Source organism: Astyanax mexicanus, chromosome 4 (assembly GCF_023375975.1).
Source record: "Astyanax mexicanus isolate ESR-SI-001 chromosome 4, AstMex3_surface, whole genome shotgun sequence".
In the NCBI taxonomy this organism is placed as follows: domain Eukaryota; kingdom Metazoa; phylum Chordata; class Actinopteri; order Characiformes; family Acestrorhamphidae; genus Astyanax; species Astyanax mexicanus.
The window spans coordinates 30,564,041-30,590,767 of NC_064411.1; the positions used below are offsets into that span (position 1 = coordinate 30,564,041).

The 26,727-nt window shown below is 37.8% G+C and overlaps 2 protein-coding genes across 2 annotated transcripts; one reads left to right on the plus strand and one right to left on the minus strand.

Annotated features, from left to right (window-relative positions):
- Positions 1-9,331: 9,331 nt before the first annotated feature.
- mul1a (mitochondrial E3 ubiquitin protein ligase 1a) lies at positions 9,332-15,385 on the minus strand. The gene is made up of 5 exons (XM_007231618.4): positions 15,285-15,385; positions 13,043-13,236; positions 12,013-12,100; positions 11,679-11,799; positions 9,332-10,875 (listed from the first exon to the last, which is right to left on the minus strand). Exons 2-5 carry the CDS (start codon positions 13,157-13,159, stop codon positions 10,176-10,178), a joined length of 1,026 nt encoding a protein of 341 aa, XP_007231680.3. The 5' UTR covers positions 13,160-13,236; positions 15,285-15,385; the 3' UTR covers positions 9,332-10,175.
- Positions 15,386-17,165: 1,780 nt separating this feature from the next.
- Positions 17,166-26,117, plus strand: alg3 (ALG3 alpha-1,3- mannosyltransferase). Its single transcript, XM_007231619.3, has 10 exons — positions 17,166-17,439; positions 18,756-18,855; positions 19,135-19,282; positions 19,516-19,676; positions 20,170-20,290; positions 20,404-20,537; positions 20,727-20,798; positions 20,903-20,979; positions 22,470-22,614; positions 25,481-26,117. Exons 1-10 carry the CDS (start codon positions 17,262-17,264, stop codon positions 25,644-25,646), a joined length of 1,302 nt encoding a protein of 433 aa, XP_007231681.1. The 5' UTR covers positions 17,166-17,261; the 3' UTR covers positions 25,647-26,117.
- The last annotated feature ends 610 nt before the right edge of the window (positions 26,118-26,727 follow it).

Below are 26,727 nucleotides of genomic sequence, written 5' to 3' on the forward strand. Positions count from 1 at the left end.
GCTACATAGGAAATGGGAACAAAACCAAACTTTAGACCTATTTTGTTGCTGTAATTTTATAATTAAAGCACAGATGGCCCTAAATGTAATGCACACATATACGCCAATTTTATTTGAAATCGAATTTTATTCAAATTACTGTAATACAAGATTTAATTAAATTGTATTGTTTATATTTTAAATCTCTGTTGGTTTGTTCATTGTGTGTATACGTGTGTGTGTGTGTGTGTGTCCCACACTCCCTGGCACGTCTAAAAATGTCCTGAAGGAATCCCCTGACACGTTTCTAAATTTGCATATAACTGTGTGTGTATGAGTACAAAGGGAATTCCACCCTAACCCAATATGAATAGTGGCTCTCCTCTGACCTCCTCACTCCAGTGACGTTAAACAGCCCCAGCCTTGACTGCTGGGTGACCAGGTCAGATGGAGATTCATACTGGAGGACTAATGGTCCCAGTTAGGAAACACTGGCATATTCCTGACATACTCAAACTGCCTCGGTTTAGCCTGCAGGGAATGCAGAAGGAAGCAGCTATAATGTGCAGAGAATGAGGCCTTCTGTTTACAAAGCTCTGTGGACTGTAGTGGTGTAAAAAAGTATTTTCCCCCCTACAGATTTTTTTTTTGTTTTTGCTTTTTTATCATATGGACACTTTCTGATAATTAATAAACTTTAATATTAGACAAAGATAACCTGAGTAAATATAAAAAGCACTTTTCAAATCATAATTTTATTTATTAATGGAAAAAAAACTATCCAAACCTATCTAGCCCTGTGTGAAAAAAGTTTTTGACCCCTAACTCTAATAACTTGATTGTGCCACCCTTGGCGGCAACAACTACTAACAAGAGAGTCTTTCACATCTCTGTGGAGAAATTTTGTTCCACTCTTCTTTACAGAATTGTTTTAATTCAGCCTCATTGGAGGATTTTCCAGCATAAGAAGTGGACTTGTGTGTGTGTTTTGGCTTTTCGAACTGATAGCCGGATATTCTCCTTCAGGATTGTCTGGTAAATTCCTGGTTTCATCTAATACAGCAAGTTGTTCAGACCCTGGAGCAGCAAAGCAGCCCCAGACAATCACACTACCACCACCATGTTTTACATTCAGTGTGATGTTCTTTTTCTGAACTTATGTGTTAGTTTACACCAGATATAACAGGACACACACCTTTCAAAAAGTTCCGCTTTTGTCCCGTCTGCCCAAAGAATATTTACCCAAAGTCATGGGGATCATCAAAATTTTTTACATTTTTTAAAGTGAGAAGGGGCGTTGTGTTCTTTTTAGTCAGCAGTTTTTTTTGCCTCGGAACTCTCAAATTGATACCATTTTCACCCAGTCTCTTTCTTATTATTGAATCATTAACACTAACTTTAACTGAGGCAAGTTAGACCTGCCGTTTTTTAAATGTTGTTCTGGGTACTTTTGTGACCTCCTGGATGAGTTGTCCATGCCCTTTTGTAGTAAGTGCATGTATTTACAGTGTTTCATGTTTTCTATTCCATTTGTGAATAATAGCTCTCACTGTGGTTCACTGGAGTCCCAAAGCTGCATAAATGACTTTGTAACATTTTCCAGACTGAAAGACCAATTACTTTGTTTTCTTGGATCCTTTAATTGCCCTGTATTTGGCTCCATCCATCAACTCTGACCAGCTTTCTTGTCCCTGCTGAAGAAAAGCATCCCCACAGCATGATGCTGCCACCACCATGTTTCACAGTGGGGATGGTGTGTTTAGGGTCATATGTCGTGTTTCTTTTAGCTAAAGTATCAGAGCAGAGGATCCTGCCTTCTTGTGTCTGGGAAATAATTAGTAATAAGGGAGTCCTAGTGAGTGTCCTTCTAAACTGGAGAGTAAATGGGATACAATTGAAATTCAATTATTAATGTATTTAATTCTAATACTCAAAATTCATAAAGTGCCCAAGTGTAAACAGGGTTTCAGCTGTCGTAAACACTGCAGTGATGCAGTGGACAGTGAAAGCAATCTTTTTAACCACTTATCACTGTGATCACTGCAGACCCACAAACATGTTCTCAGACCTTTAGCTCATTAACTGTTCCTTGGTGAACATGCTCTCTCTCTCAGGTAGCCATATCTTAATGATGTGTGAGATTGCGAGTGTGTGTGTGTGTGTGTGTGTGCGCTGTGTTCTGAACGTCCTATGAGCCTCTGATTTTGCTGAGTCATGCAGTGCTAATGCTGACTCACCTTCTATACGCAGCAGAAAAAAACTCACACTTCCAGCAATCAGAGACATGCAGAAAAGAATAGCAGCTCAGTGCAGTATACTCTGCTCTGAGGGTTATGAAGAAAATGTGTGTGAGTCACTTCAGCTGTGCGTTCATTCCTGCTCACAAGGGCACACTAACGGATATGACCATGATATTAAACAAATCAATTACATTTTTTTTTCAATGTCATACAGACTACACTAACACGCTTAAGCCCAATCCCATTTCTCTTTTGTACCCCTTGTTTTCGAGTAAAACCCTACATTCTAGAACAGAAGGAGAAGGGGTAAAATCGTCGCCCTAAGAATTGGGACAACCCTTCGAACACCTGATACAGATATATAGCGTTATCGCAGTGGAGCACTAAATATCAGTGACCTAGCTGCTGCTGAATAACTAGTTAACTTTAGGGCATCATGTGTCTTCAGAAAGGGGGCAGGTGGTGCATCAATTAATTATTATTGTCCATTCCTTAATTCCTCTGTGATGGCAGCTGAAATTAGCTTTTAAATGCTGCAGCCCGTCCGTTGTGCCATTTAAGGTGGAACAGGAAAGTTAGCTAGCTAGTTTGTCTACTGAAATGCTACTAGTAGCAATTTTTTAATGCTTGTTATGAAGACAAATTATACACAATAAACTATATTAATTTAGTGGTTATCATAATTTTGAACGTGGAAAATACTCAGATTTGGGTTTCTTTATTTACTTATGCCACCATCTTGCCCCTAGACATTTATGTGCAAAAAACAGAGGGGTAGGGCCAAGGGGTGAAATAGGCCTCCTTGTTTAATCACTGAACCCAGTTAATGCTGCTACCAAGTCATTGGAAAACTATAGGTAAATCAGTTCACTCGGTTGCTGTCTTTGCAACACTACCAGTCATACAAGAGCAGCTTTCCATCTATCTGAACCAAAATACTCAAAACCTCTTACTATGACTCCCCTCTATTACTAGTAACGGCCCCAACACTAGCGCATTGAAGGTCGCCAACAGATGGGAAGTCATCCACTGCCACTTTCCTAACTGCCGTTTACGCAGCAGCACTGAGAAGCATCACAGCACACTCAGGGAAAGAAAAGCACCAGAGCCCCAGGTGCAGGATTGAGAAACGCTATTTTAGGCAAAAATGGCTTCCCATAGAAAGCCATTTGGGCAACATGGTGGCTTAGTGGTTGTTTTCTAAACGAAATGTAAAATTTACTATTGATCAATGATGGTTTGGAGAGTCATGTCATATCAGTCACAGTTTATATGTAGTCCTCAACTGCACTTAACATGTTATAAAAGCTGTCTTTATTCTAATATAGTAGACTTTCCCTTTCTTTCTTGACACTTTGCTACTTATTGGTGGTCTTAAGCTGCCACCTGCTGGTGCTGGTCTGAAATTACACCTTAAAAAGTACTAATGTAAAAAAAGCCTTACTCTTCCTCTCACACTTCTTTTCCATTTTTAATTCAGTAATGTTCACTACATTTTTTTGTCAGGACATTACATCTAAAGGTGTAATTCGTATCGATATAGTGGCCCCATTTTGACCTTTTACAACAACAAACTTACTGAGATTTTAAGTGATAGACCAACAACAAAGTAGCACATAATTATGAAGTGGAAGTTAAATTATACATGCAATCGGTTGCCTTCAGAAGTCACTGAATTAGGTAATAGAGAGCAGCTGTGCGTCTCAGAATATATATAAACACCTGTTCTGTATCGACCTCAGTGGTTTGTTAGAGAACACTAGTGAACAAACAGCATCATAAAGACCAAGGAAGAACTCACCAGACAGGTCAGAGATAAAGTTTAAAGCAGGGTTAGGTTATAAAAACATATCCTAAGCTTTGAGCAAAAAAAAAAAGACATGGCTATTCACCCAAACTGACAGAGCACTGGTCAGAGAGGCAGCCAAGAGGCCCATGGTCACTCGGGAGGAGCTGCAGAAATCCACAGCTCAGGTTGGAAAATATGTCCACAAGACCACTATAAATCATACACTCCACAAAAATGGCTTTTATAGAAGAATGGTGAAAAAAATTTTTTTTGAAAGAAAGACATAAAAAGTGATGTTTCCAACAAGCTATGTAGGGGACACAGCATACATGTGGAAGAAGGTGTACAGATGGTCAGATGAGACACACCCACACTATGAGCAGAGAGATCATGGCAAAAAATATGTTCACATTACCAGGCTGAAGTGACTCAAATCTGATTTTTTGCTAAAAATGTGGCTCAGATCAGATTTTTTTTTTATGGCTGTGTGAACCTGCCCAAATGCAATATTTTCAAATCAGATTTGAGTAATTTTGGCTACGTTCACATTACAAGCAACATTGCTCAAATCCAAATTTTTGATCAAATCGGATTTGGCTATCTTGACGGTTCACATTCACACATGTAAGTGACCTGTATCTGTGTGTAACGTGAACAAATATGTCCCTGAATCGCCTCACATGTGCACATTGATACGTGTATAAACGTCTCCTTCACCAACAACAAAAAAAACGTCATATTTGAGAGACGACTCGTAGCTTTATGAAGGTGAAATGAATGAGTTAGCAGCTCATATGTGGAGCATCTTTTGCTGGAGTGGAGAGGAGGTGAAAAAAGGACAGGCGGTTTGCTTTTGCTGTTTTTGCAACTATAGCTGCACAGCTGCACCAAGAGATGTGTGGGTACGAGAGAGAAGCATGTAGCGCATGTGTAAAAGCAAAAGGACGCATGAATTCCCATTTGACCGTTCACATTCATGCCGCATGTCCATGGATCGGATACATATCCAATTTAGGACCACATATGGAAGTGGCTCAGATCTGATTTTAAAAAATCGGATTTGGCACGTACACACAGCCATGAAAAAATTAGATCTGAGCCACATTGAGCAAAATATTAGATTTGAGTCAGTTCAGTCTGATAATGTGATAGTAGACAAAATATGTAAAAAAAATAAATAAAAAAAAACTGAACTCATATTGTGAGCAGAAACCAATACAGTTTATTTGTGTAATAAATCCATCCACATTCTCACACATCAATTAGAAAATTAAACACAGCAAAAGAAAAACACAAGCAGCTGTGAGCAAAAAAACTTTATTGCCTTAACGAAAGAAAAGCAGCATTATCAAACGTATTTATTTATTCAGAAGCTCCTTAGGAGCCCCTGAGATAACAGACTTCAAACTGTAATAATACTGAATACTGAGTTACACACACATGGCTCTCTCAGCATTCATTTACATATTAAGGCACTGAGCTAGAAATAAAGATGCTTCCATTCACATCAATATTAACAGGCCCTGCTGGACTGGATACATTTATACCTGTGTTTCTCAAACTCAAAGCATTTAATGATTTTCATTCATTCAACTCATCAGTTCATTAACAAGTAATGTGTGTGTTTAATACTGCCAACTTTTCACCAATACATAAAATAAAGTAATGTTCCGTTCCTAATTTTAGTCCGGCCGAGTATTTATAGAGGCACAGCACTGCAGAGAATGATAAAAGGTAAACCTAAACAAATTTAACGCAAACACCGATCTCATACCCAAGTAGCTTATTGAACTTTAATCAGTGTACCAGTTTTTTATTACACTGTCTAGTATTTTCACAAGCCCTAGCACGGCTGTTTAAACTTATATTAAGTTTTTAGAGTAAGTAAGTTTATAGAGTACCAGGTACCAAGATAAAGAGCCACTAGTTCACAGCTTAAATCTCTTTCTGACACACTAAATGTTAAACGATTTTAAAAGAATAGTGTGAGGAAAAATGTCCAAAAAAAAAAAAAAAAAAAAAAAAAATCCAGAAATGGTTAACGCTTAATGTATTAAAGATAAATCAATCACTGTTTTCTTTTCTGGGAATTCCACAGATTTTACTCATTTTATAAGACAAAAGCATGTAATCAGAGTTGTTTGGTGTAAAATGATCAAAAATCCTGTTTACAGTAATGGTGAGTTGTGAACTGTTTAATAACTTAAAAAGCTTCCAAATTCTAAAAAATTAAACACAAAATGACACATTTGGCCAAAAGGTAAATGCCAAATAGGTTCCTTAACAGGTTTTTATTAAATTTTCAACCATTGCATTAATTACAAATTTGCGTACATTTTTTTAAAAACATAACATAAATTTAAATACCCTAATGTATTTTTGTCTTGCTTTTCAAAAACAAAAAAAATTACAAATATTAATTTAAAAAAATATTGATTAAACATCCCAGCTAGTTGGGCTTCTATTGTGTCATTGTTTGGTATAAATCATTTTCAAACACTAAAAGTGCTTTTTATTTTGCAGTTTTATAATAATTTTGGGTTGCCAAATATTCTATGGATCAATATAAAACAAATGTAAAATTAAGGAGATTTTCATTTTAGAGATAGCAGCTCATAAGGTAACATTTTACAATAAGGGTACATTAGTACATAGAACTGAATGTCTCAACTAATTATTAATTGACACTAAAAATAATAATTAATTGCTGCACATCTTAACTGTCTTAATTTACTATACACAGTATTTAGTTTAGTAATGTTTAATAACCTCAATGTCAATTGTCAATTAATAATAAGTTGAGACATGACTTAACCAACAGTGTATTACTGGTGTAAGTACTGTTAATTGATATACCTTGTTATAAGTGTTAGTGTAGTTTGAAGAACAAAGCTTGATTTAATATTTTAAACTGCATTCTAGATAGTAATCCTAGTTCAGAATTACTTTCAGTGTTTTTCTATAATACACTATATTAGTTTAAATCTAAAAACTATTTTAAACAAGTTCACACCTGAACTGAAACAACTGAAACATGCAGATATGGAAAATCTGTGGAATTCCCTTTTATCATCTCAAAAGCTAAATTTAACTAAACTTAACATTCTTCTACTTGTGTGTCACATGAAAACACAAAACGTTTTTCTATATGAATCCGTTTAGCATTAAAAGGATCACGTTATATACATAAGAAAATAAGTTTTTACTCTTGAGATTATCTGATGCATGTCCAGAACACATTACAGTGCTTTTCAATCTTTCACATTTTTTATGAGGTATTGCATTGTGAGTGTTTTCTTTTCATTTTCTAACTGTACAAACCTAAACAGAAATAATGAAACTAAATGCCTTTTGACATACAAATAACTGTATGGCTCTCATCACTTAGCACAGTGTCGAAGACTCACATTGTTTAGTGATTTTTTTTTTCTATAGGCCATCCCAAAGAGCTGCAGGCATCTTTATCTAAGAAAGTACAAAAAACAAATGTACAGTATTCTAATAGTGTAGAGCTACATTTTCCTCTTTATTTTTCCAACTTTACATTATTCCTTCTATTGCAGAATCCCAATTTTATCCACCATTCCAGCACAAAATTCGCTCCAGTGACTCAGAAATTTTAATGGACCAGGTATCTGCTTTTTCAATACTGATCCAGTTCTTGTATTTGCCAACTTTTCCACTGTAGCACCAAATGTTTACAAATGCCATGCCATAAAACATTGTGCTGGTTCGGACCTATTAGCCTCTTACAGTTTCTGTTTTCACTTCAGCCAACTATCGGGCTCTGCCAAAGACTGGGCTTCAGTCAACAACCAAGTTCGGCCAACAACCAAGTTCAGTCAATGAACGGGCTCAGCCAACGACGAAGTTCAGTCAACGACCAAGTTCAGTCAACGACCAAGTTCAGTCAACGACCAAGTTCAGTCAACGACCAAATTCAGTCAACGACCAAATTCAGTCAACGACCAAGTTCAGTCAACGACCAAGTTCAGTCAACGACCAAGTTCAGTCAACGACCAAGTTCAGTCAATGAACGGGCTCAGTCAATGAACGGGCTCAGTCAACGGCCGGGCTCAGTCAACGGCCAAGTTCAGTCAATGACCAGGCTCAACCAACAAACAAGTTAATTCAAAGACCAGGTTCAGCCAATGACCAAGTTATGCAAAGAACATCATAAACGTTATTGCTCAGCTGGCAGAACTGAGGAGAGTTTAGTTAGAGTCTACATTGTGGAACTATTTTAGTCAACTATTGGGCTTAACCAACTATAGGGCTCAACCAACGATGTCGCTCAACTAACTACGGAGCTCAACCAACTATGGGGCTCAACCAACGACAGGGCTCAGCCAATGACAGGGCTCAACCAACAACAGTGCTCAACCAACGAACGGGTTTAGCCAACGACCGGGATCAGACATTGTGGTATATTGTGTTTTTGCAATATTTCTAAAACAAAACAAAGGAAAAGGATACGTTTAATGGGAGAGTTAATGAAGCATTAAGAAACCAATGTTCTTATGTTTTCACGATGAACGTGTCAACAGAGCTGCAATTTACACCATGAATATTGCAAACTCAAACTGCAGCACCTACACAAAGCAACAGAGGGCTTTCTTCACACTGCAGAATGTGCTCACATTACATAACTAGGCTGGAGGCAGAGCGAGGCAAAGTGAGGTAGAGGTCTACAGTAAATGCCCACACCAAACTACTTCTTATTATAAGAAAAACTAGTGCAGCCAAGCTAAGTAAAGAAAACCCTTTAAGGAGCATAAACTAAAATAGTATCTTAATTTATCATGTTCCAAATCGATGTCAGGATATCAAACAAGGTTACTGCGCATTGGACATTTTGTCTAGATGTGCTCAATTACAAGAAATGAAAAATAAATAAGTAAAATAAAACTTTCCAAAAAATGGAACCCCGGACAACTGTGCAAAATCTTTCCGATCAACAGATTTGAAAACTGCCAAGGTGTTTCTCTGTCTTGCCTTGTAACTCTGCCATTTGACCACAAAACGATTTGAAAGGATGCGATCAACTGATCAAGAAGCCATTACTGAGAATAGTTACTTAAATATCATTATAATACTGGAACATATGGAAATAAACTGCAATGAACTGAGCACCACAGAGCCCAGATCTCAACATCTCTGAATGTGTCATGAATGATTTGGATGGTGAGAACCAAAATTTTTTAGATCATTTAGAAATGATAGAAAAGAATCTTAACTTCTGAGGCATGCAACAACCATAAAGTGAGTGTCCTGAAAAGAATGGAAGCTCTAATAATAAAGGTTAGAAACATTGACTATCTGATATTTTATATTTAGTTGCTGTAGTTTATTTTGTATGATGCAGCTCTCTGTGATGTTTCACACATGTTTAATATTACGCTAATAATTAACAAACAACATATTACATGTACAGTACCAGTCAAAAGTTTGGACTTTTATTGTTTTATTTTTGTCCTACATTGTAAATGTAAATGAAAAGTGAAGTCTTCCAGACTATGAAGGAACACATAAGGAATCATGTAGTAACTTAAAAGTGTTAAACCAAAATACTCTGTGAAGAAGCATTTATATGTCTCTTATCTCGGTATCTAATCTGTTAATTAGTAGTTTCTGAGGCTGGTAACTCGAAATAACTTAATCATGTGCAACAGAGGTAACTCTTGCTTTTCCTTTTCTGGTTTTCCTGATAGGAGCCAGTTTCATCATAATGTTTTCTTTAGTTAGTTGAGTAGTTTTGCCATAACATGCATAAAATTTTTTCTCAAATAGGGCTTTTCACTGTATACCTGTAACTCTACCTCTTCACAACTTTACAACTGATGCTCTCAAACACACTAAGAGGAAGACACATTTGAGTAATTAAGTCTTGATAAGACATTCCAGCTGACTCTACCTCACAAAGCTGACTGGGAAAGGATCAACAGGTAATTATAAAACATATATATTCTGGTTCGTTTAACACTTTTCATATGATTTTCTTTTCTTCATAGCTTGGAAGACTTTAGTATTAATGTGCAATACAGAACATTTTTAAATAATGAAAAAACACTGTGTCCAAACCTTTGACTAGTACTGTACATGCTCAACAGGAGCCATCTGGGATTCCTCTTTCTTCCTTTCCTCTTGTTTTGTCTTTCTTTCTCCTCTCAGGCCTGGTAAAGGGGCACGACTCTGATGATGTCCTGCCTGCAGACAGGGCAGATGGGCTGAGGCAAGGCCTGGTAGCAGCTATAACAGCAGCAGACATGTCCGCAGTTGAGGAGCACACACCCTCGTGGGTTACTCAGACAGATCACACACAAGTTCTCCACGGGCTCCTCCCCGTCAGCCTCCCACATCCGCTCGAACTCCCTCCTGTTCCTCTCCCTTTCCCGCTTACCCTGGAGCTGCCTGTAGTAGCGACGCCCCGCCCACACCAGGACAGACACACCCACCACTGCAAACACACAGGCCAGCACCCACCAACCGCTCGACTGCTCTTCCTGTTCCAGCCGCAGGCTTTCGAAGTCCACAGTGCTTAAGAAGAACTCCGAGCCGTCAGTCGGGGGGCGGAGCTTAAGCAGGCGGTCCGTGTCCAGGATGATCTCGCCCACGGCGGTCACTGACGCACCCACCTTCAGCATCTCCTCTGTCTCCAGCTGGCCCTTGGGCTTCTCTCCACTCAGGTACTGGCCCAGGAGGTCAGTGAAGCCGTAGCTGGCCTGGTGGAACTTCTTGTGGACCGTCTCCATCTCAGGACCCGTGGCCTCCAGGGGGCAGAGCACACGCACACTCGCTCCGTCTCCACCAACCAGGTTAAAGGGCACGGCGTTCACGCGCTGGTGCAGTACGTGCTCTCGGTCCATCCTGTGAGGGTGACACGGGGGAGCATCAGAAAACTTGGGATCAGAGAATTTTAAATTAATTGTTTTAAATTAAAATGTGGTGCAGTTTATTGATACACTTAATATTAAAAATTATTCGACCAAAAATGACAAAAAAATTCACTGATAGGCTGAAAAATGACTAATTTACCATATTTTTCACACTATAAGGCGCCCTATCAATAAATGTCTATTTTCTGGTCTATTTTCATACATAAGGCTATACTAGTTTTAAGCAGGACTGATATGTTTCATTACTTCAAATAAACACGTTTTAGCTATTAATGGAAAAAAATGAAGTCATATCACAGTGTTATGATTTATTTTTAGCAGAGGCGCTGTATATCAGTGCTGCTGTAAACAATGCTGGAAATGTGGAAGAGAGCCAGCAGAGAAAGTTTAAGTTCATTTTACACACTTTTTGCATACCTTCAACTAAATAAAGTGTTCAGGATCACTTATCATGCTCTCTATCAGTGAACTACCTATTTACAAATGCACTGCTAAGATAAATGCATAATTAGAATAGCACTGCTTAGGTAAATCCATGATTAGAATAGAACTGCTAAGGTAAATTCATGATTAGAATAGGTCCTTTCATGACATTATAAGATAAAGCTCCCAGTCACACTCAAAAAGTAAAATCAAATGGATTCTAATGAAATTTAGAACCACATTTCAAATTGTATTTTTGTTCAAATAGCTGTGTCATGTTAAGGTGATTTGTTAAAGATTGTAAAGATGTTAAAGATGAAAATTTTGTTATGGGTGAGAAAATGGTTTTACCAGGTGCGTGCCAGATTGTTCCACACCAGTTTGTGCTCCCGGAGGACTAATTTCTGCATTACACCAACAGTTCCCTCCTGAAACTGACTCCTCAGAGGCTCCCCTACAGGGTGCACTGTACCTAAAGTGAGAAGCAGAGCCAGACAAGGCAGGAGGAACAAGACAAAAAAATAAATTTTTTTAAACAGAGTTAAGACATCACTGCTTCAGTTTTACACTTAAAAAAATCTATTCTTTTGTGATTAGAAACGATTAAATCACAGCAGTAAAAATGCTGAACTGTACTAAAAAGTGATCTATGCAGCCCTTAGTTAACACAAATATATCAACTTACCTTCAACAACCACATACTGCAGACACTTCCCAGGTGTAGCATTCAGGAGGTCCACCAGTTCCTCATTTAAAGCAATGTGAGGAGCATCCTGAAAAGACAAACATACATCAACTCCTTTTTGTTCATGAGTTTGAAAGCACACGATGGGTTCAATATTAGTTTAAGGGCCCTAGTTTAAGGTTTTGTTGAGCTCATGGGAGAGGGGGAAGTGTTAGAGCTACATAGTCTTTCAAACAGAGATTTTTCAGATGCACATTACAAACATAGGGCTGAGAGAATCACTAGCAAACTCAAACTTGAGTATTTTTCTTGTTAAGTATAACCATAGTTTAATGTGTAGTTTTAATGTTTTATGCCCATTTTTCTGGCATTAAAAATGCCAGAAGTTTGTCTCAGTAGCTAGCTAACTTTCCTGTTGCACCACAGCAGAGGCTGCAGCATTTAAGGTGAAACAGAAAAATATAATAATATAAAAGCTAACAAACGCTAATTTCAGGTCCCCATTACCTGATCCCTTTTTAAAGACAGATGAAGTCCTAAAGTTAGTTTGTTAACTTTAACTAAGTTGACCAGCAGCTAGGTTGCTGAACTCCACTGATATAGCTATATATTTAGCGGGGGCCTGAAGGGTTATTCCAATTCTTTGGGGGATGATTTTACCCCTTTCCCTTGTAGTTAACTCTGTTCCAAGGGGAAGGGTTACACCCAACAAGGGGCAGGCGGAAACAAATTGGGATTGGGCCTAAGACTGAGCTAAGCTTAGCTCAATTAAATGTGTGGCCCAAACCGATATTAGCTAGACTATTTTAAATCAGTACTAAAACAAGATCATTTTGCATCTCATATTCACCCTTTTGGCATAAATATTTCATATTACATTTATAAACAGAAGTAGAAGGTCTAACACTGACCTTTTAAAATGGGGGACAACAAAACTGTTGTAGATACACATACATGTAAACAGGCCTATGAAAGGATAAGACTTTAAGGGCATTTTCACATCAATGGAAAAAAGAAGAATGTTCCTCACGTTCAGTCTGTCCACAGTTTTGCGTTTCTTCTTGTAGACGTAAAAGAACAGACTAGAGAGAGCGATGCTGGAACCTAAACACACTGCCTGTATAGTTCCAATGGGGAAGTCCTCCATCTTCTTCCTCCTATTTGTCAGTCCTCACAATAGGTGAGCTGTTTCTCAGGGAAATCCAGCAGACATTGGGTTCTGTCCTGTAATATTACAGCAGAGTATATTTTAAACAGGCATAGATAGATATAGAACTCTACTATAAAAAGTAGACACTTGGCTCCCCAAAGGTCACATTTAACCAGTTGGACAAGAATAACTAGTGTTAAATAACTTTATATTTACACATATAGTACTGTGCAAAAGTTTTAAGAAGCTAAGCACATTCCTCAAAATCATTTATATCAGCAATAAGAGTTCGGAGAGACGCTCAGCCGTGGGGACACTCCCCACTGAGAGTCTGACGTTAAGTGAAGTTTATGGGTTAACTTTACCTAGCACTCAGTGTTAAAATTCATCAAAAATGATGGAATGAGACCTGCAACTTGACACTGCAACTTTAAACAGGTATGGGGAAATTAAACTGAAGACTTTTTTAATATCAATCAGAGGCAAAATTAAGACCACTTTTGCAATTAAAATAATGGCAAAAAGCACTCAACACCAATATTAACTTTATTAATTTTCTGACCAAAAACAAAAAAAGAAAAACAAAACATACAGAATTTCTATGCGATAGACTGTATCTAGACTCTAAATACACCAACAGGATGCAAAATCTGGAATATGGATCAGTTAATGTACCGGCCCTGTTCGTCCAATATTTAACATGTTAGCTAATGTTAATATGGGACCTAAATCAGATCGGTCCTATCTGTACTAAACCTTCAAACCTTAGCCCAACAGACAGAAATAGTCAAAAATAAAAAAGTACCTGAAAATAAAAAATGTCAAATTACATATTTACAAAATGTTCAATGAAAAATGCCCAATTTTATATTAACTTGTGAAATGCAACTGTAGTTACTGTGTGTGGAATTTATAAGACTTTTGATATATGTATTTAAAACATTTTAAGACAAATTAAGGCACTGTAATTATCACAGTACAAACATATCCAAAAGTAGTGTGTAAGACTGGTGGGGAAGAAACATGCCAAGATGCATGAAAACTGTGATTAAAAACCAGGGTTATTCAACCAAATATTGTTTTCAGAACAATAAAAGCGCTGCATCTTTTTCCAACCATTTATCATATTCTGCTAAATTACAATATTTTTATTTGGGAGTTGGGAGAAATGTTGTCCGTAGTTTACAGAATAAAACAAACAAAAAAATTTACTCAAATATATACCTATAAATAGCAAAATCAGAGAAACTGATTCAGAAACTGAAGTGGACTCTTAATTTTTTTCCAGCGCTGTATTTACTTAGCAAAATGTCCAATGATAAATGCCCTATTTTATATTTAATTAATAGGAACTCCCTTGTGAAATGTGAAATGCAACTGTATTTACTGTTAGATGTATTTAAAACATTTAAAGACAAATTAAGGTACTGTAATTATTACAGTACTGTATGTAACCTTAGATATAAAACCATAAAACATAAACATGAGTGAGGAACTGAATCTCTAGAAAAGTGGCTAGTTTAGTTAACTTTGCCAAAAAGGTTACTTAGCTTAAACTAGGTTTATAACTAAATAACTAGGCTTCCTAAACTCCAAAATGTAGGTTAGTTAACTAGTATTTCCAAACAGTAACGTATTTAAATGTGGAGGAAAATTCAAGTTTCTATTATTAGCCCAACAGACAGAAATAGTAGTTAGCTAGCTAGAATGTAGCTAACGAGCAGCTGTTTCAGAGTAAATATAAACTTTAACTAGCTGCGTGTTTTAAAGGTTTCACCCAGCTAACAGAGCCTATAAAAACACCCGTATTATAGCCAACTCTCTAATGTAAGCTAAGACAGATATACATCTGAACAGAAGAGAAACATAAGCTCTGCTCAGCTGACTTTATCAGAACAGCAGCAGTTGTCAGTGCAGTAACCTGGTTACCGGGCTATGCTAGGCTAAGCTAAGCTAGGCTAGCTGTGCTGTCTCTGACATTAGCTAGTCTGGTATTTGACCTCTATAAAGATTCAAAATGAACCTCAGTACATTAGCGCAGCTATACTCAGTCAGTGCTCAGTACAGTAAAGATACACAGCGCTCATCATTCAATCTTTTTCAGTAAAACCCTCGAATTTACCTTTAAACTTCGTAGCTACGAAGCTCACGTCATCTACGCAAGTTGAACTCTTGTTTTGATCACGTGGTCTGAGAATATGAAAGGCCAAAAGGGCTAACAGCATTTATTTCTGCTCAATCCCTCCCTGTGTCAGTAAGAACTGTTAATTCTATGCCTGGCTGCTACAGAAAATACAGAATTCTCCTGTAAATAGAAGCTAAAACATGTTCTGTACTGAATATGTTAGTATATTTATATATGTATGAATATGAATATGTAGTGAATAGTATATTGGTGATGCCCTATTATGATTCACATCACTTCAAATAAAGTGGATACATGATGATGGACATGGCAACTTTAAAATTCACATTAAATTGATAATTCCTATGAATTTATTTTCAGAAAAAAAAATCAGATCCATAAATTGAAAACTAGTTGACTAAAAATAAAAAGACAGATTTATGCCAAATGTGATACTAAATAAAAGATCTGAAAATGTATGTCAGATATTTTTGCTGAAAATCAATGGATCTTACATTTTAAGTATCTTTTAAAAACGCAAATTTCACCATCTTACAACAAAGCATTGTCAAAAATCTAATTTTTGTTTGTTTGAGACATGTCCTGTGGTCTGGCGAAACTAAAATTGAACTGTTTTGCCCTAATAACCATCGTTACATTTGGAGAAAAAAGGGAGAAGCTTGCAGGCCTTACCATCTTAACAGGGTGGAATCTATGATGACGGTGATGACTGTTTAAGTATTAACCCTTAAGACAAAGGAGTGGAGTGTCCATTTTGTATAAAAATATTCAAAGATTACCCTGAATCGTATAAATACACAATAAGTCTTTCAGTGGACTGTGCAGGTGGGGCACTCATCATCAATATGTCTAAGATATGGTTTAATACAGTTCAAGGTTCTCTATAGGCTTTATTTTTTCAGAAATAAATTGGCAAAATTATTCCCTGATATGGATCCAATTTGCCTTAGATGTAAACAAGATCACTGAGGGAGTTTTTCCTTGCCTCCGCGCTCACCGAGGGTTCTGTATTATGTATTTTCTATGTTTAATCTTTTGCCTGACTCTTTGTCCTGTGATCACGTTTCTGTAAAGCTGCTTTGTGCCAACACCAGTTGTAAAAAGCGCTATACAAATAAATTTGATTTGCTTTGATCTACGCACCCTTGTTCATATGTTTTGCACTTGCCCAAAACTACTAGACGCATATTTGGAATACGGACTTCAAACATAACCCCCTATTCAGCACAATCAGAAGTGGTAGCATTGTCCACACTTCTAGCCAGACGTATTATTCTTCGCATAATTACTGGGTCAAAAAGGTTATGTGAAGCACACAGCCAGAGGGTCAAATTAGGAGGTTCTATAAATGCTGGCATCCATTTAGGACGCATTTAGATTCTTCCTAAATTCAGCAGCTGTCCTTTATCATTGTATTTATTACTACTTCTTGTTTTTTTTCTTTTATGCTTAAGTCAATTGCAAAATGTATATATGCTGGAATAGTTACAGGTAGGGTTTAAGGGATTAGGAATACCTTTGGTGTATGTTTTTGTGTGCTATAAGAAATCAAAATCAATAAAAATATTATAATAAAATAATATAACTAATGTGAGAAGCTCATACAGTTTAAGGGAAATGGTAGCAAATCTAAATGAAGTGTATGTAAACTCTTTTTCTCTCTCTCGTTATTCTAGCATATGGCAAATATAAATAATGTTGGTAATCCTAGTTAAAACCGGAAAGATTTGTTTAAATTTCATGTCAGACAGTGAGAAAAACATGTGTATGTGTATTTTTTATATAGTGTATGTAAAATTCTGGTTTGAACTGTAATCAGCTCTTTTGGCCCTTTCGGCCTGTCATAATCTCTCCTGTGTCAGTGAATGTGAGTAGAGGAGCTGCTGCTGCCACGCTGAGCTCTACTGAGCTGTTCCTCCTCCTCCAGCAGCAGCGGTAGCAGCGGGGACAGTAATGGCAGGAGGGAGGAAGAGAGGAGCCGCCGCTCCGGCCGGGCTGTCCGCTACTCTGGGCTCGGTGTGGAGAGATAAACACCTGGTGCTGTTTAAGGCGGAGTACACCGGCCTGGTGGCGGCGGTGCTGTGGGTCCTGGAGATAGCCATCAACCTGTGGGTCATTCAGAAAGTAGCGTGTAAGTTCAGTTCAGTTCCGTTACAGCCAGGGAGCTAACAGGCTAACGGCTAGCTTAGCTAACCTAGCATTAGCTATTCTAGCATTAACTAACTGACACTGTTTTTTCACACACTTCAGACAGATAGAGCTGAAGGACTGAGGTTAAATGTGTTGCTTAAACAGCTCTCAGTGTTAAATAAATAAGTTATTTAGCGTTACTTTGTTAGTTAGCATGGGGGCTAACTTGCACCCCTGGAGACTGAAAGAGGAACAGTCCTCTAAGCAAGCTGTCAGAAACACACTCTCCTCACATTACTAAACTGAATACTGACTTGTAGCGCAGTTTTTACAGCTAAACACTCAAATTACAATGTTATAAGTAGATACAGTGGCTCGCAAAAGTATTGATACCCTTTGAACTATACATTTTATCACCTTACAACCAAAAACTTAAATGTGTTATATTGAGATTTCAAGTGATAAACTAACACAAAGTAGCGCTAGTGCTGGGCGGTATGGCCAAAAATGTATATCCCTGTATTTTTAAAGATTCTAACAGTTTCACAATATATCACAGTATTTTTTATTATTTTATTATATATATAAATATTTATTTTTTTGCATGACTGGGCTTTAATATAGGTTTCTGAGTTACTCTACTGTCAGGAGTACCTACATATAAAACACTAAGGCTTTAAATTAAGGCTTTGATTAGTATTGGGTTCACTTTGTCCAACAAAATTACACAATATATGAAATAATCAGACTTTATTAGCAGAGAAACAGCTGAAGATTGTGAACAACAAACCTTAAAAAGAGATACGGCAACAATTTAACACTGCTTCCTTTTTAAAAACTTATTATTTTTAATTTCCTCAAACACTATAAACAAACCTTACTCAATGGTTAAAGTCCCAAAAGATATAAGATAAGTAAGACCCACGTTTAATATCAATTAACAATATGTTATTATTAAAGCCATTAGAGACATTATAGTATTAAAATCAGCCACAATTCCCTTCTTTCTTCAGTTAACAAATAAATTCAGTTAAGCATGTTGTGAAAAAAGGTGCCAAAACGTATGAAAACTTGTTTAAATGTTTTATGTTGTTCGGTTTTCAGCCTATCCTTAATATAAGTACTTCTAATTCTACTACACTCCCCTAAATCACACACTGCTGAACAGTTTATCAGACAGGGATCAACTCTAGTCGTAGACTATGTTTTCCTTTCAATTGAAAATATCTATTTTAAATGTTTAGTCCAAGTCTGGGCCTAATAATTCCTTTCTAGGAAACTGACCCTATGTCTCTTTTTTCTCTTTTTTTTCCACAGATACGGAGATTGATTGGAAAGCCTATATGGATGAGGTGGAGGGAGTAATAAACGGTACCTATGACTACACCGAGTTGAAGGGAGACACAGGACCTTTGGTGTGAGTTTTTTTAAGTTCTTCACGGCAGAGATGATGACCCCAGGTCTTTGTAGGGCTAGAACCATATTTCTCTCTGTAACTGTAGCTCAGATCTGAGTGGTCTCCACCTCAGCTTACACTGAGGAATCAGCAACCACATGTTTGGTGTCCAAAATTTTGCTTCTTTAGTTTCGACCTGAAGCTATGAGGCTAAATATTCTAACAAGTACTACTAAAAGCTAATAGTTTTCCTTTATAGCACCAAAATTTGATTTGCCATCTGTTCCATTTGCTTTTCAGGTACCCAGCAGGCTTTGTGTACATATTCACAGCGCTTTATTACATTACGGACCGTGGGCTGAATATCAGGCTGGGTCAGTATGTGTTTGCTGTATTCTACCTCATCACCCTACTGCTGGTCTTCCGCATCTACCACCGTACCAAAAAGGTAAATCTAGGTTCAGTTCAGTTGGGCACACAGCTACAAAACAATCTTCAAATGTGCACTGGTAGTTCTGCAGTTGGTGTTGCATAATGGGCAACACCACCATTTTCCCCTCACGGAACATTGGTTGTGCAAGCCTATCTTTGTAAATTTAGATCTAATGGCAGACAAAATGTGCAGCTTTTTATTAAGTCTTGTGATTTTTTGCTTTTTTCATCTTTCTTTTGGCTTTCCAGGTTCCACCGTATGTTTTCTTTTTTGTGTGTTGTGCATCCTATCGGATCCACTCCATCTTTGTGCTCCGCCTCTTTAATGACCCTGTGGCCATGATGCTACTGTTTGGAGCAGTCAACCTCTTCTTAGATGCACACTGGACATTGGGCTGCGCTCTCTACAGGTGAGGCTTGACAATAATCTATAATCCAGTGGATCAGTATGTAAATTTTCTGTGGGTAGAGGCATTCTCTCACTCATCACTTCGAGAGTGCTGCTGGTCAGCACAGGCGTCTGTTGGCTGTTTTATCTGAACTGAGGTCCAGCGCTTTCCCCAAGTGTGCTGGCTACCTAATGATGCTGCATTGGCGGCAGTTGTTTTTGTTTTTTATCTAACTTACATTTTTCATATTAACAAACACATTTTAATGTCAGATGAATATAATAGTAGTTTTTACATTTATAACCTTTTCTAGTCTGATAGATAACCAATGACTTTTTTTTCTCATCTGTTTTTGAAAAGGTCTGGCGGTAATCAGGCCTGTTTGTAGTTAAGTCAGATGGTGATGTGAAGTAGGAAGTTAAATATAGCTTAGTAGTAATGACTGAGCATAAGTATCTCTGTATACATTTATATACGTATCCATATATCTTATTTTTATCTTTATTACGGACAGTCTAGCTGTGTCTGTGAAGATGAACGTGATGCTCTTCGCTCCAGGACTCCTCTTCCTCCTCCTCTCAGAGTTTGGACTGATAAAGACTCTGCCCCGGCTGATGCTGTGTGCTGTCATCCAGGTTCATTTCATGCGTTCAGAAAGATTTGGGACTGCATTATTTGTATGTACAAAACACTACTATGATGATTAAATTGCTTTTTTCCTTCTTCTCTCTCTCTTTCTCTCTCACAGCTTTTGCTTGGTTTGCCCTTCCTCTTAGTGAACCCAGTAGGTTACATGAGCCGCGCATTTGACCTGGGTCGCCAATTCCTGTTTAAGTGGACCGTAAACTGGCGCTTCCTACCAGAGGAGATTTTCCTCAGCAGGTAAATCTGGCTTAAAACAGCCTGTTCCATTTTCTATTGTAAACAGTGATGGACAAGATAAACACAAACGTTGTGCGTTTGTGTGTGCTCTGTTTTGTGTGAATTACTTACATATTTTCCTCAGTGAGAGATAGAAGACATTGAGAAGATATGTGAGACTGTAATATTTGTGTGTAATGTATGATTCAGGTATTTTCATCTGGCCCTGCTGCTCGCTCATCTTACCACACTTGTCTTCTTTGCTCTGAGGAGATGGAAGAGGTAAGAATCCCCTCACTGATGGACATTTGCTCCAGCTTTGAATTGTTGTGTTAGAAACTTTCTTTTTAAAGTTCCTAATAGACATGCAACTGCATTGTCTACAGGCCTGGGAGCAGCATTTGGGCTCTTTTGAAAGAACCATCTGAAAGAAAGGAGACTGCACAGAAGCTCAACTCTGATCATATCCTTCCCTGCTTCTCTCAGTTATTGTCTCATAGATTTGTCTGTATTTGTAGGCAGAGTTAATGGGGCCATTCCTATATTCCTCCACCTCAAATAGTGCAGTCATTACATTGTGTACTGAGTGTAATTCAGACCTGGGCATTGTATGGTCAGCGGTCCTTATCCAGCCCTTTCTGTAACCTGCTCTTTGCATATCGACTTCAGAAACCAGACTTCACTGCACTTGTTGAAACCCAAAACAGACTACCATATTTTTCGTAATATAAGGCACATCATATCAATCATATCAATAAATGTCTATTTTCTGGTCTACTTTCATACATAAGGCGCATTATGTGACACTAGTAAGAAACATGGGTGACGCTTTGTTTTCTTTCTAATTTAGCAGGTCTCGATGCTGGGTGGCAAGACCTGTAAAGCTAAGCTACATTAAGAAAACAAAACTGTAATTCTTAAAAAAATTATTTTGAAGTCAAACGAGTGCTGGATGTTAATCTACACAGATTTCTCTCCTGAAAACTGTTTATTTGGATGAGTCAAGCGCTTGTGTTTATTTACAGTATGATAAGATTTATAGATGTCCACTAAAGCTGGGTGCAGCAGCATTAGCAGCTAACTGCTAGTGCTAGCTGGGGTTAGCAGCAGGCTACAAGCTGATAATACTCACCTCAGAACTGCGAAAGAGCTGGTGCTTAGTGAAGTTAGCGGCTAATGCTCCAGTTTTAGCCGGGGTTAGCGGCAGGATACAGGCTGATAATAATGCTGGAGAACTAAACTGAAGCTCCTGTATAATGCTGTACTTCATCAAAGTGGCTTTACTGCTCCTTAATACCTGAATGGTAAAATTCATACATAAGGTCCACAGACGATTTTAAGTGTGCCTTATAGTGCGAAAAATATAATGAGCTTATCACGCCGCATTTACTCTGCTATGTTGCGCCAATGGTAAATTAATAAATCAGCACTTAGACTACTTCTTAGAATGACAATAGTACTTTCTATTAAAATAATTTAATGTTTTACCTTAAACACATAAACATTTCACTTACAATTGTTTACGTACATGTTGATTAAATAATAATATAATATTGGCATTTTCACTATGTCTGTTTCACATTTACATTGCCTAAATGTCCATATGCATAAACATTTACTACTACAATTGAATCATAATGATATCAGCCTGTTGCTACACCCCCGAAACAGCCCCAGATTATCATGTCTCTTTTGGAAAAACGAATAGCCCACCCCTGGTGTAACTCCTGCATTATTTAAGGTGGAATGGACCGTTTGAGTAAGATGACAACTTCAGCTTATCTTAGCTGGGGTGCAGTATTATGTATAGAAACACAAAGATTGATCAAAAGATCTGATATCCAGCATTAGGGTACTTGGAACGAAATCAGGAGGCACAAAACCTAAGCAGGAACTCCAGTTCTAGCCATGCACTGTTTCTCCTGTGTGTATTTCTCTTTAACTGGCTCTCACAGATTATAACAGTGCTGTTTACCTCCAACTTCATCGGCATGTGTTTCTGTCGCTCGCTGCACTACCAGTTCTACGTCTGGTATTTCCACACCCTGCCTTACCTGCTTTGGAGTGGCGGGGTAAAGAAGCTCGCCCACCTGCTCAGGTAAAACCACACACACACACATGCACCTAATTTGAAAGTGTTTATATGAAGTGGTTTGTTCTTTGACTTTGTTCTGGTATTATTTAATTTAAAGTGTGAATTTTTATCTTTAGATGTAGCACTAGAGCGCCAGCATTTTGGACCAAATCTAATTCTTCATATTCAGTTACACCTTTCTCCCTACCTGTTATTCTTCATGTCTAGCTGCTGTGTCTGTTAGCATTATAGCTCCAACCCTATTAAGGCTGGCTGTTAGCATCTTAGCTAATCCACTCTAATTCCTCTGGGCACAGCAGGGTGTCTTTTAACATCCCAGCTCCAACACTTTCAAGGCTGGCTATTAGTATTGCAGATAATCTGCTTCAAACCTGTATGGTGTGTATCCTGGTAGCCTCCTGACTAATCCACTTCTGTCTGTTACAGCCCAGCTGCTGTGTCTGTTAGCACCCATATTTTTGGACTTTTCTTTTGACAGTAGAAGACTGGCACGAGCACAGTTATCAGAACCAAGTTATCATTTTACTGATAACACTACCACAAACCTTACTTAGGCCAGCCTTTAGAATTGTGGCTAATCCACTCCAAACCCTAGGAGTGTGGCTGCTGTGTGTGTTAGCATCTCAGCTACAACCATATTAAAGCAGGCTGTAAGCATTGCAGATAATCTGCTTCAAATGCAGATGCTGTGTGTTAGCATTACAGCTCCCACCCTGTTGAGGCTGGCTTTTAGAACTGTGGCTAATCGACTTGAAAACTTTGAGTCTGGCTGTTCTGTCTGTTTGCATTACAGCCCCAATCCTGTTAGAATTGCAGCTAATTTGCTCTAATCCAATTTGCTATGTGTGTTGGCATTGCAGGTCAGATCCTTGTATTTGAGGCTAGCTATTGTCATAGAGCTTTTTAGAACTGTTTGTCTGATGTTGTGTTCCATACCTGGCAATCTGGGGTGTGGAAATAGGACTGGGGACTGGGCAGTGGGCGGGATCAGAGGCTCTGTAACATCATCCTGGCTGAAGCTCTGCTGTCAAGAGATGCCAGATCTTAAACTTAACATGTTTCCTTAATATGTGATGAGACAACCTGATTATTACTATACTATACTATACTATATTATAGTGCTGGGCGATAAAACGATATCGATAGTTATCGAGGAAACTATATATCGCGATAAGTCGGGGCGAGAAATTCGATAAACTAAATTTTCTATTTCCCGTTTAAGTAGCGTTGTGAAAAGGCGCAGCACGAGATCAGGCAGCACGCTGAACTGCTGCTCAGCCCAGTACAACCCCTCCCCTCCCCTCTCCACCATCCCCCTCCGCCCCACCCCCCGAGCCCCTCCACTCTGAACTCCTCACATAGCGGCTCCTTCTCTCCCATTTACTGGATAAACTTCATTTATACTATTCAGCGGCGCTACACTGGAAAACTCACCTTTTAAATATGAGGCATGCGTCTCCAAGATATTTAGAGAGGTGAGCTTGTTCAGATTTCTGAAGGCAGGTAAACGCTGCTCTGTTTGCTGCTAGTTAGATTAGCTTGTCTCCAGTTTAAAGTTAGCGATGTTTAGGTGTAAAAGGGATCTGTGCAATCTGTCATCATTAGCTAAGATGCTTTCACTGCTTTTTACATTCTAATAAACTAATGGGTAACGCACGTTAGCCGTGTTAATCCACGTTTCGTGTAAATTAAGGTTAACTTCAGCACGAGTGAGGGGTTAGTATATAAACACACAGAAAGGAAGCACTTTCCATCTTTTTTCCTAACTCTCACTGTTTCTGTTAGAAAACCCTGAGGGCAGCATTCTCCTCTGTCTTTGTGTTTTATAGTTTTTAACAGATAGAGAGTCTGTTATGCTGGATATTTTACTAAATACAGAAGATTATATAATCTGTCTAGCTGTATTTGAACTGAGCTAAACATTGCTGTTACTGAACTGGAGTTTTAAATACACTTAAGTAATGTAAGTCTAGTCTACTGAAAGCCAGTAATGTTAGTATAAATCTGTACTGCAGTAGAAGTGGATCATTTCAGAAACTTGACTTTATTCCTCCCACCTCCATTATAGGCCACTTTTTTTTTTAAATATTTAAATGTTAGCTTAATTTAAATGAAAAAAAAACTAAAGGCTCTTATTTAAAAAAAAACATAAGCAGTAAATTATCTAAAATTACAACAAATAGAAAATAGAAAAACAGTAAAACATATGTAATACATACTTTTTATATGACCAAAATTAAACTAGACTGAAATCTGACTAAAACTAATAATATCCGATAGACTAAAATGTAACTAAAACTATTATACATTTTAGTGAAAAGACTAAGACTGTATCAAAATCACCTGTCAAAATGAACACTGTGATATACTCTTGTATTTTGCTTTATGTAGTTGCCTGCATTCAGGGAGGGGAATGATCTTTTGATTAAATATAATTTTATAAAAATAAATAAAGTGTTATTGCAATTTAAATTAAACAGACATATAATGTAAAGGGTCTTACATATTTTTTAGTTTATATATTTGTCCCCTTTTTAAAATTAATTTAAAAGCTGTACCCACCTGGCAAGATGTTAACATCCTAGTGTCTGTCCACAAGGCTCTGAGCCTGCTAGTGATTTTGTCCATAACTCCCTTATTCTGTCACTTCTGAGTAAAAATAGAAACCTTTAAGTGTAACAGAAAGTGATTTGATTTATATCGTGATACATATCGATATCGGCTGATATGAAAAACTATATCGTAATAAGATTTTTTTCCATATCGCCCAGCCCTACTATATTATATATTTATGTACTTTAAATTATATCTCTTTAATCTTCTTCTTCTCTCTCTGCTCTCTCTCTCTCTCTCTGTCTCTCCCTGTCAGGGTGTTGATACTGGGTCTAATAGAGCTTTCATGGAACACGTACCCCTCCACCAACTACAGCTCTATATCTCTGCATGTCTGCCATCTCATCATCCTGCTTTGTCTGTGGTTTAACCCCAACCCAACACCTCAAACAGAGTCCCAAAACAAAGCCAAACGCCAATGAGCACTGTCCAGCCTGAGCCCTCCCTATACTGGACATCCTGGGCTCTCTATGTCCAACTCCATGTCTGCTCCTACCTGCATTGATGCCACTGCTCTGGACAGACGTGATCCTGCAGGGGGTTCAGCCTGTGACATCCAGGTTGTCCTAGTGAGCGGCGATGCTGGTTCAGTTGCCAGTGGGAAAGTGCCAGATCTGTGGTGGGGAAAAAACAAAGCTTCTCAGGATTTTAAAAGGATAAAAGTGCTGAAGGACTGCTTAAGTCTTGTACTTAAATGGAAAAATGTGAACATATTGTTTTCTCCTGAACATGAACTAGGCCTAGCTGTGGGCTAAATCAAAATGTCAATTGTGATTAACTGATAAAAAATGCTTTTATTATCAATGCAGTAGTATGACCATCTCAGTATGCAGCTATTATTATGCTTATCCAGTTTTTTACACATCAGCCGACATTAAAACTACATTTGTCTGCGTTAGCATTTTATTTTTCATAGAGTTTCAAATGCAGTAAATCAAATAAAATGCAAAAATACTCTATGGACAAAAGTATTGGGACACCTGCTTATTTCCAGAAATCAAGGGAGTTCAAAAAGTGTTCTTGTTGAAGTTACTGCAGACCTGCCAACATGTTTTTTTTTTTTTTTTTTTTCGTAACAGTTATGCATTTTGATCTTCTAGTACGCTTGTAGGATTCCATGTTCTAAAGTATGCATATCGTTAATTTAGGCTTTGTCCACACAAATCCTAGCACAAGTTTTTTTTATCTCCGTTTTGGCCTTCCTCCATTTGAAAATATAATTTTCATTCACCAAAAACAGTGTTTTTTCGAAAACGCCTTCCAAGGTGGAGATTTTTGAGAACTCTGCTACTAGCGGAGTCATGTTGACGGGCAAAACAAAGCCTTTTGAAAACGCCTATTCTGAATGAGCCTGAAACATGAACAGCGATTGGATTGATTCTTTCTCTCTGCGATTTGCAGATTAAAAGCATGTTTACAGCTTATTTTAATGTTACTCTTATGTTACCCAACACAGCAGAGTCACCAAAATGTGCTGCGTGCGTTTTTTTCCGATCCTCCTGT

Excerpts from the sequence above, each read along its gene's own strand:
- alg3 (XM_007231619.3), top strand. The coding sequence starts at position 17,262 with ATGGCAGGAGGGAGGAAGAGAGGAGCCGCCGCTCCGGCCGGGCTGTCC. Across the intron at positions 17,440-18,755 it reads GGTCATTCAGAAAGTAGCGT|ATACGGAGATTGATTGGAAA; the intron begins GTAAGTTCAGTT and ends TTTTTTCCACAG. Across the intron at positions 22,615-25,480 it reads AAGCTCGCCCACCTGCTCAG|GGTGTTGATACTGGGTCTAA; the intron begins GTAAAACCACAC and ends TCTCCCTGTCAG.
- mul1a (XM_007231618.4), bottom strand. The coding sequence starts at position 13,159 with ATGGAGGACTTCCCCATTGGAACTATACAGGCAGTGTGTTTAGGTTCC. Across the intron at positions 11,800-12,012 it reads GCAGTATGTGGTTGTTGAAG|GTACAGTGCACCCTGTAGGG; the intron begins GTAAGTTGATAT and ends TTCTCACTTTAG. Across the intron at positions 10,876-11,678 it reads AACAATCTGGCACGCACCTG|GATGGACCGAGAGCACGTAC; the intron begins GTAAAACCATTT and ends TCACCCTCACAG.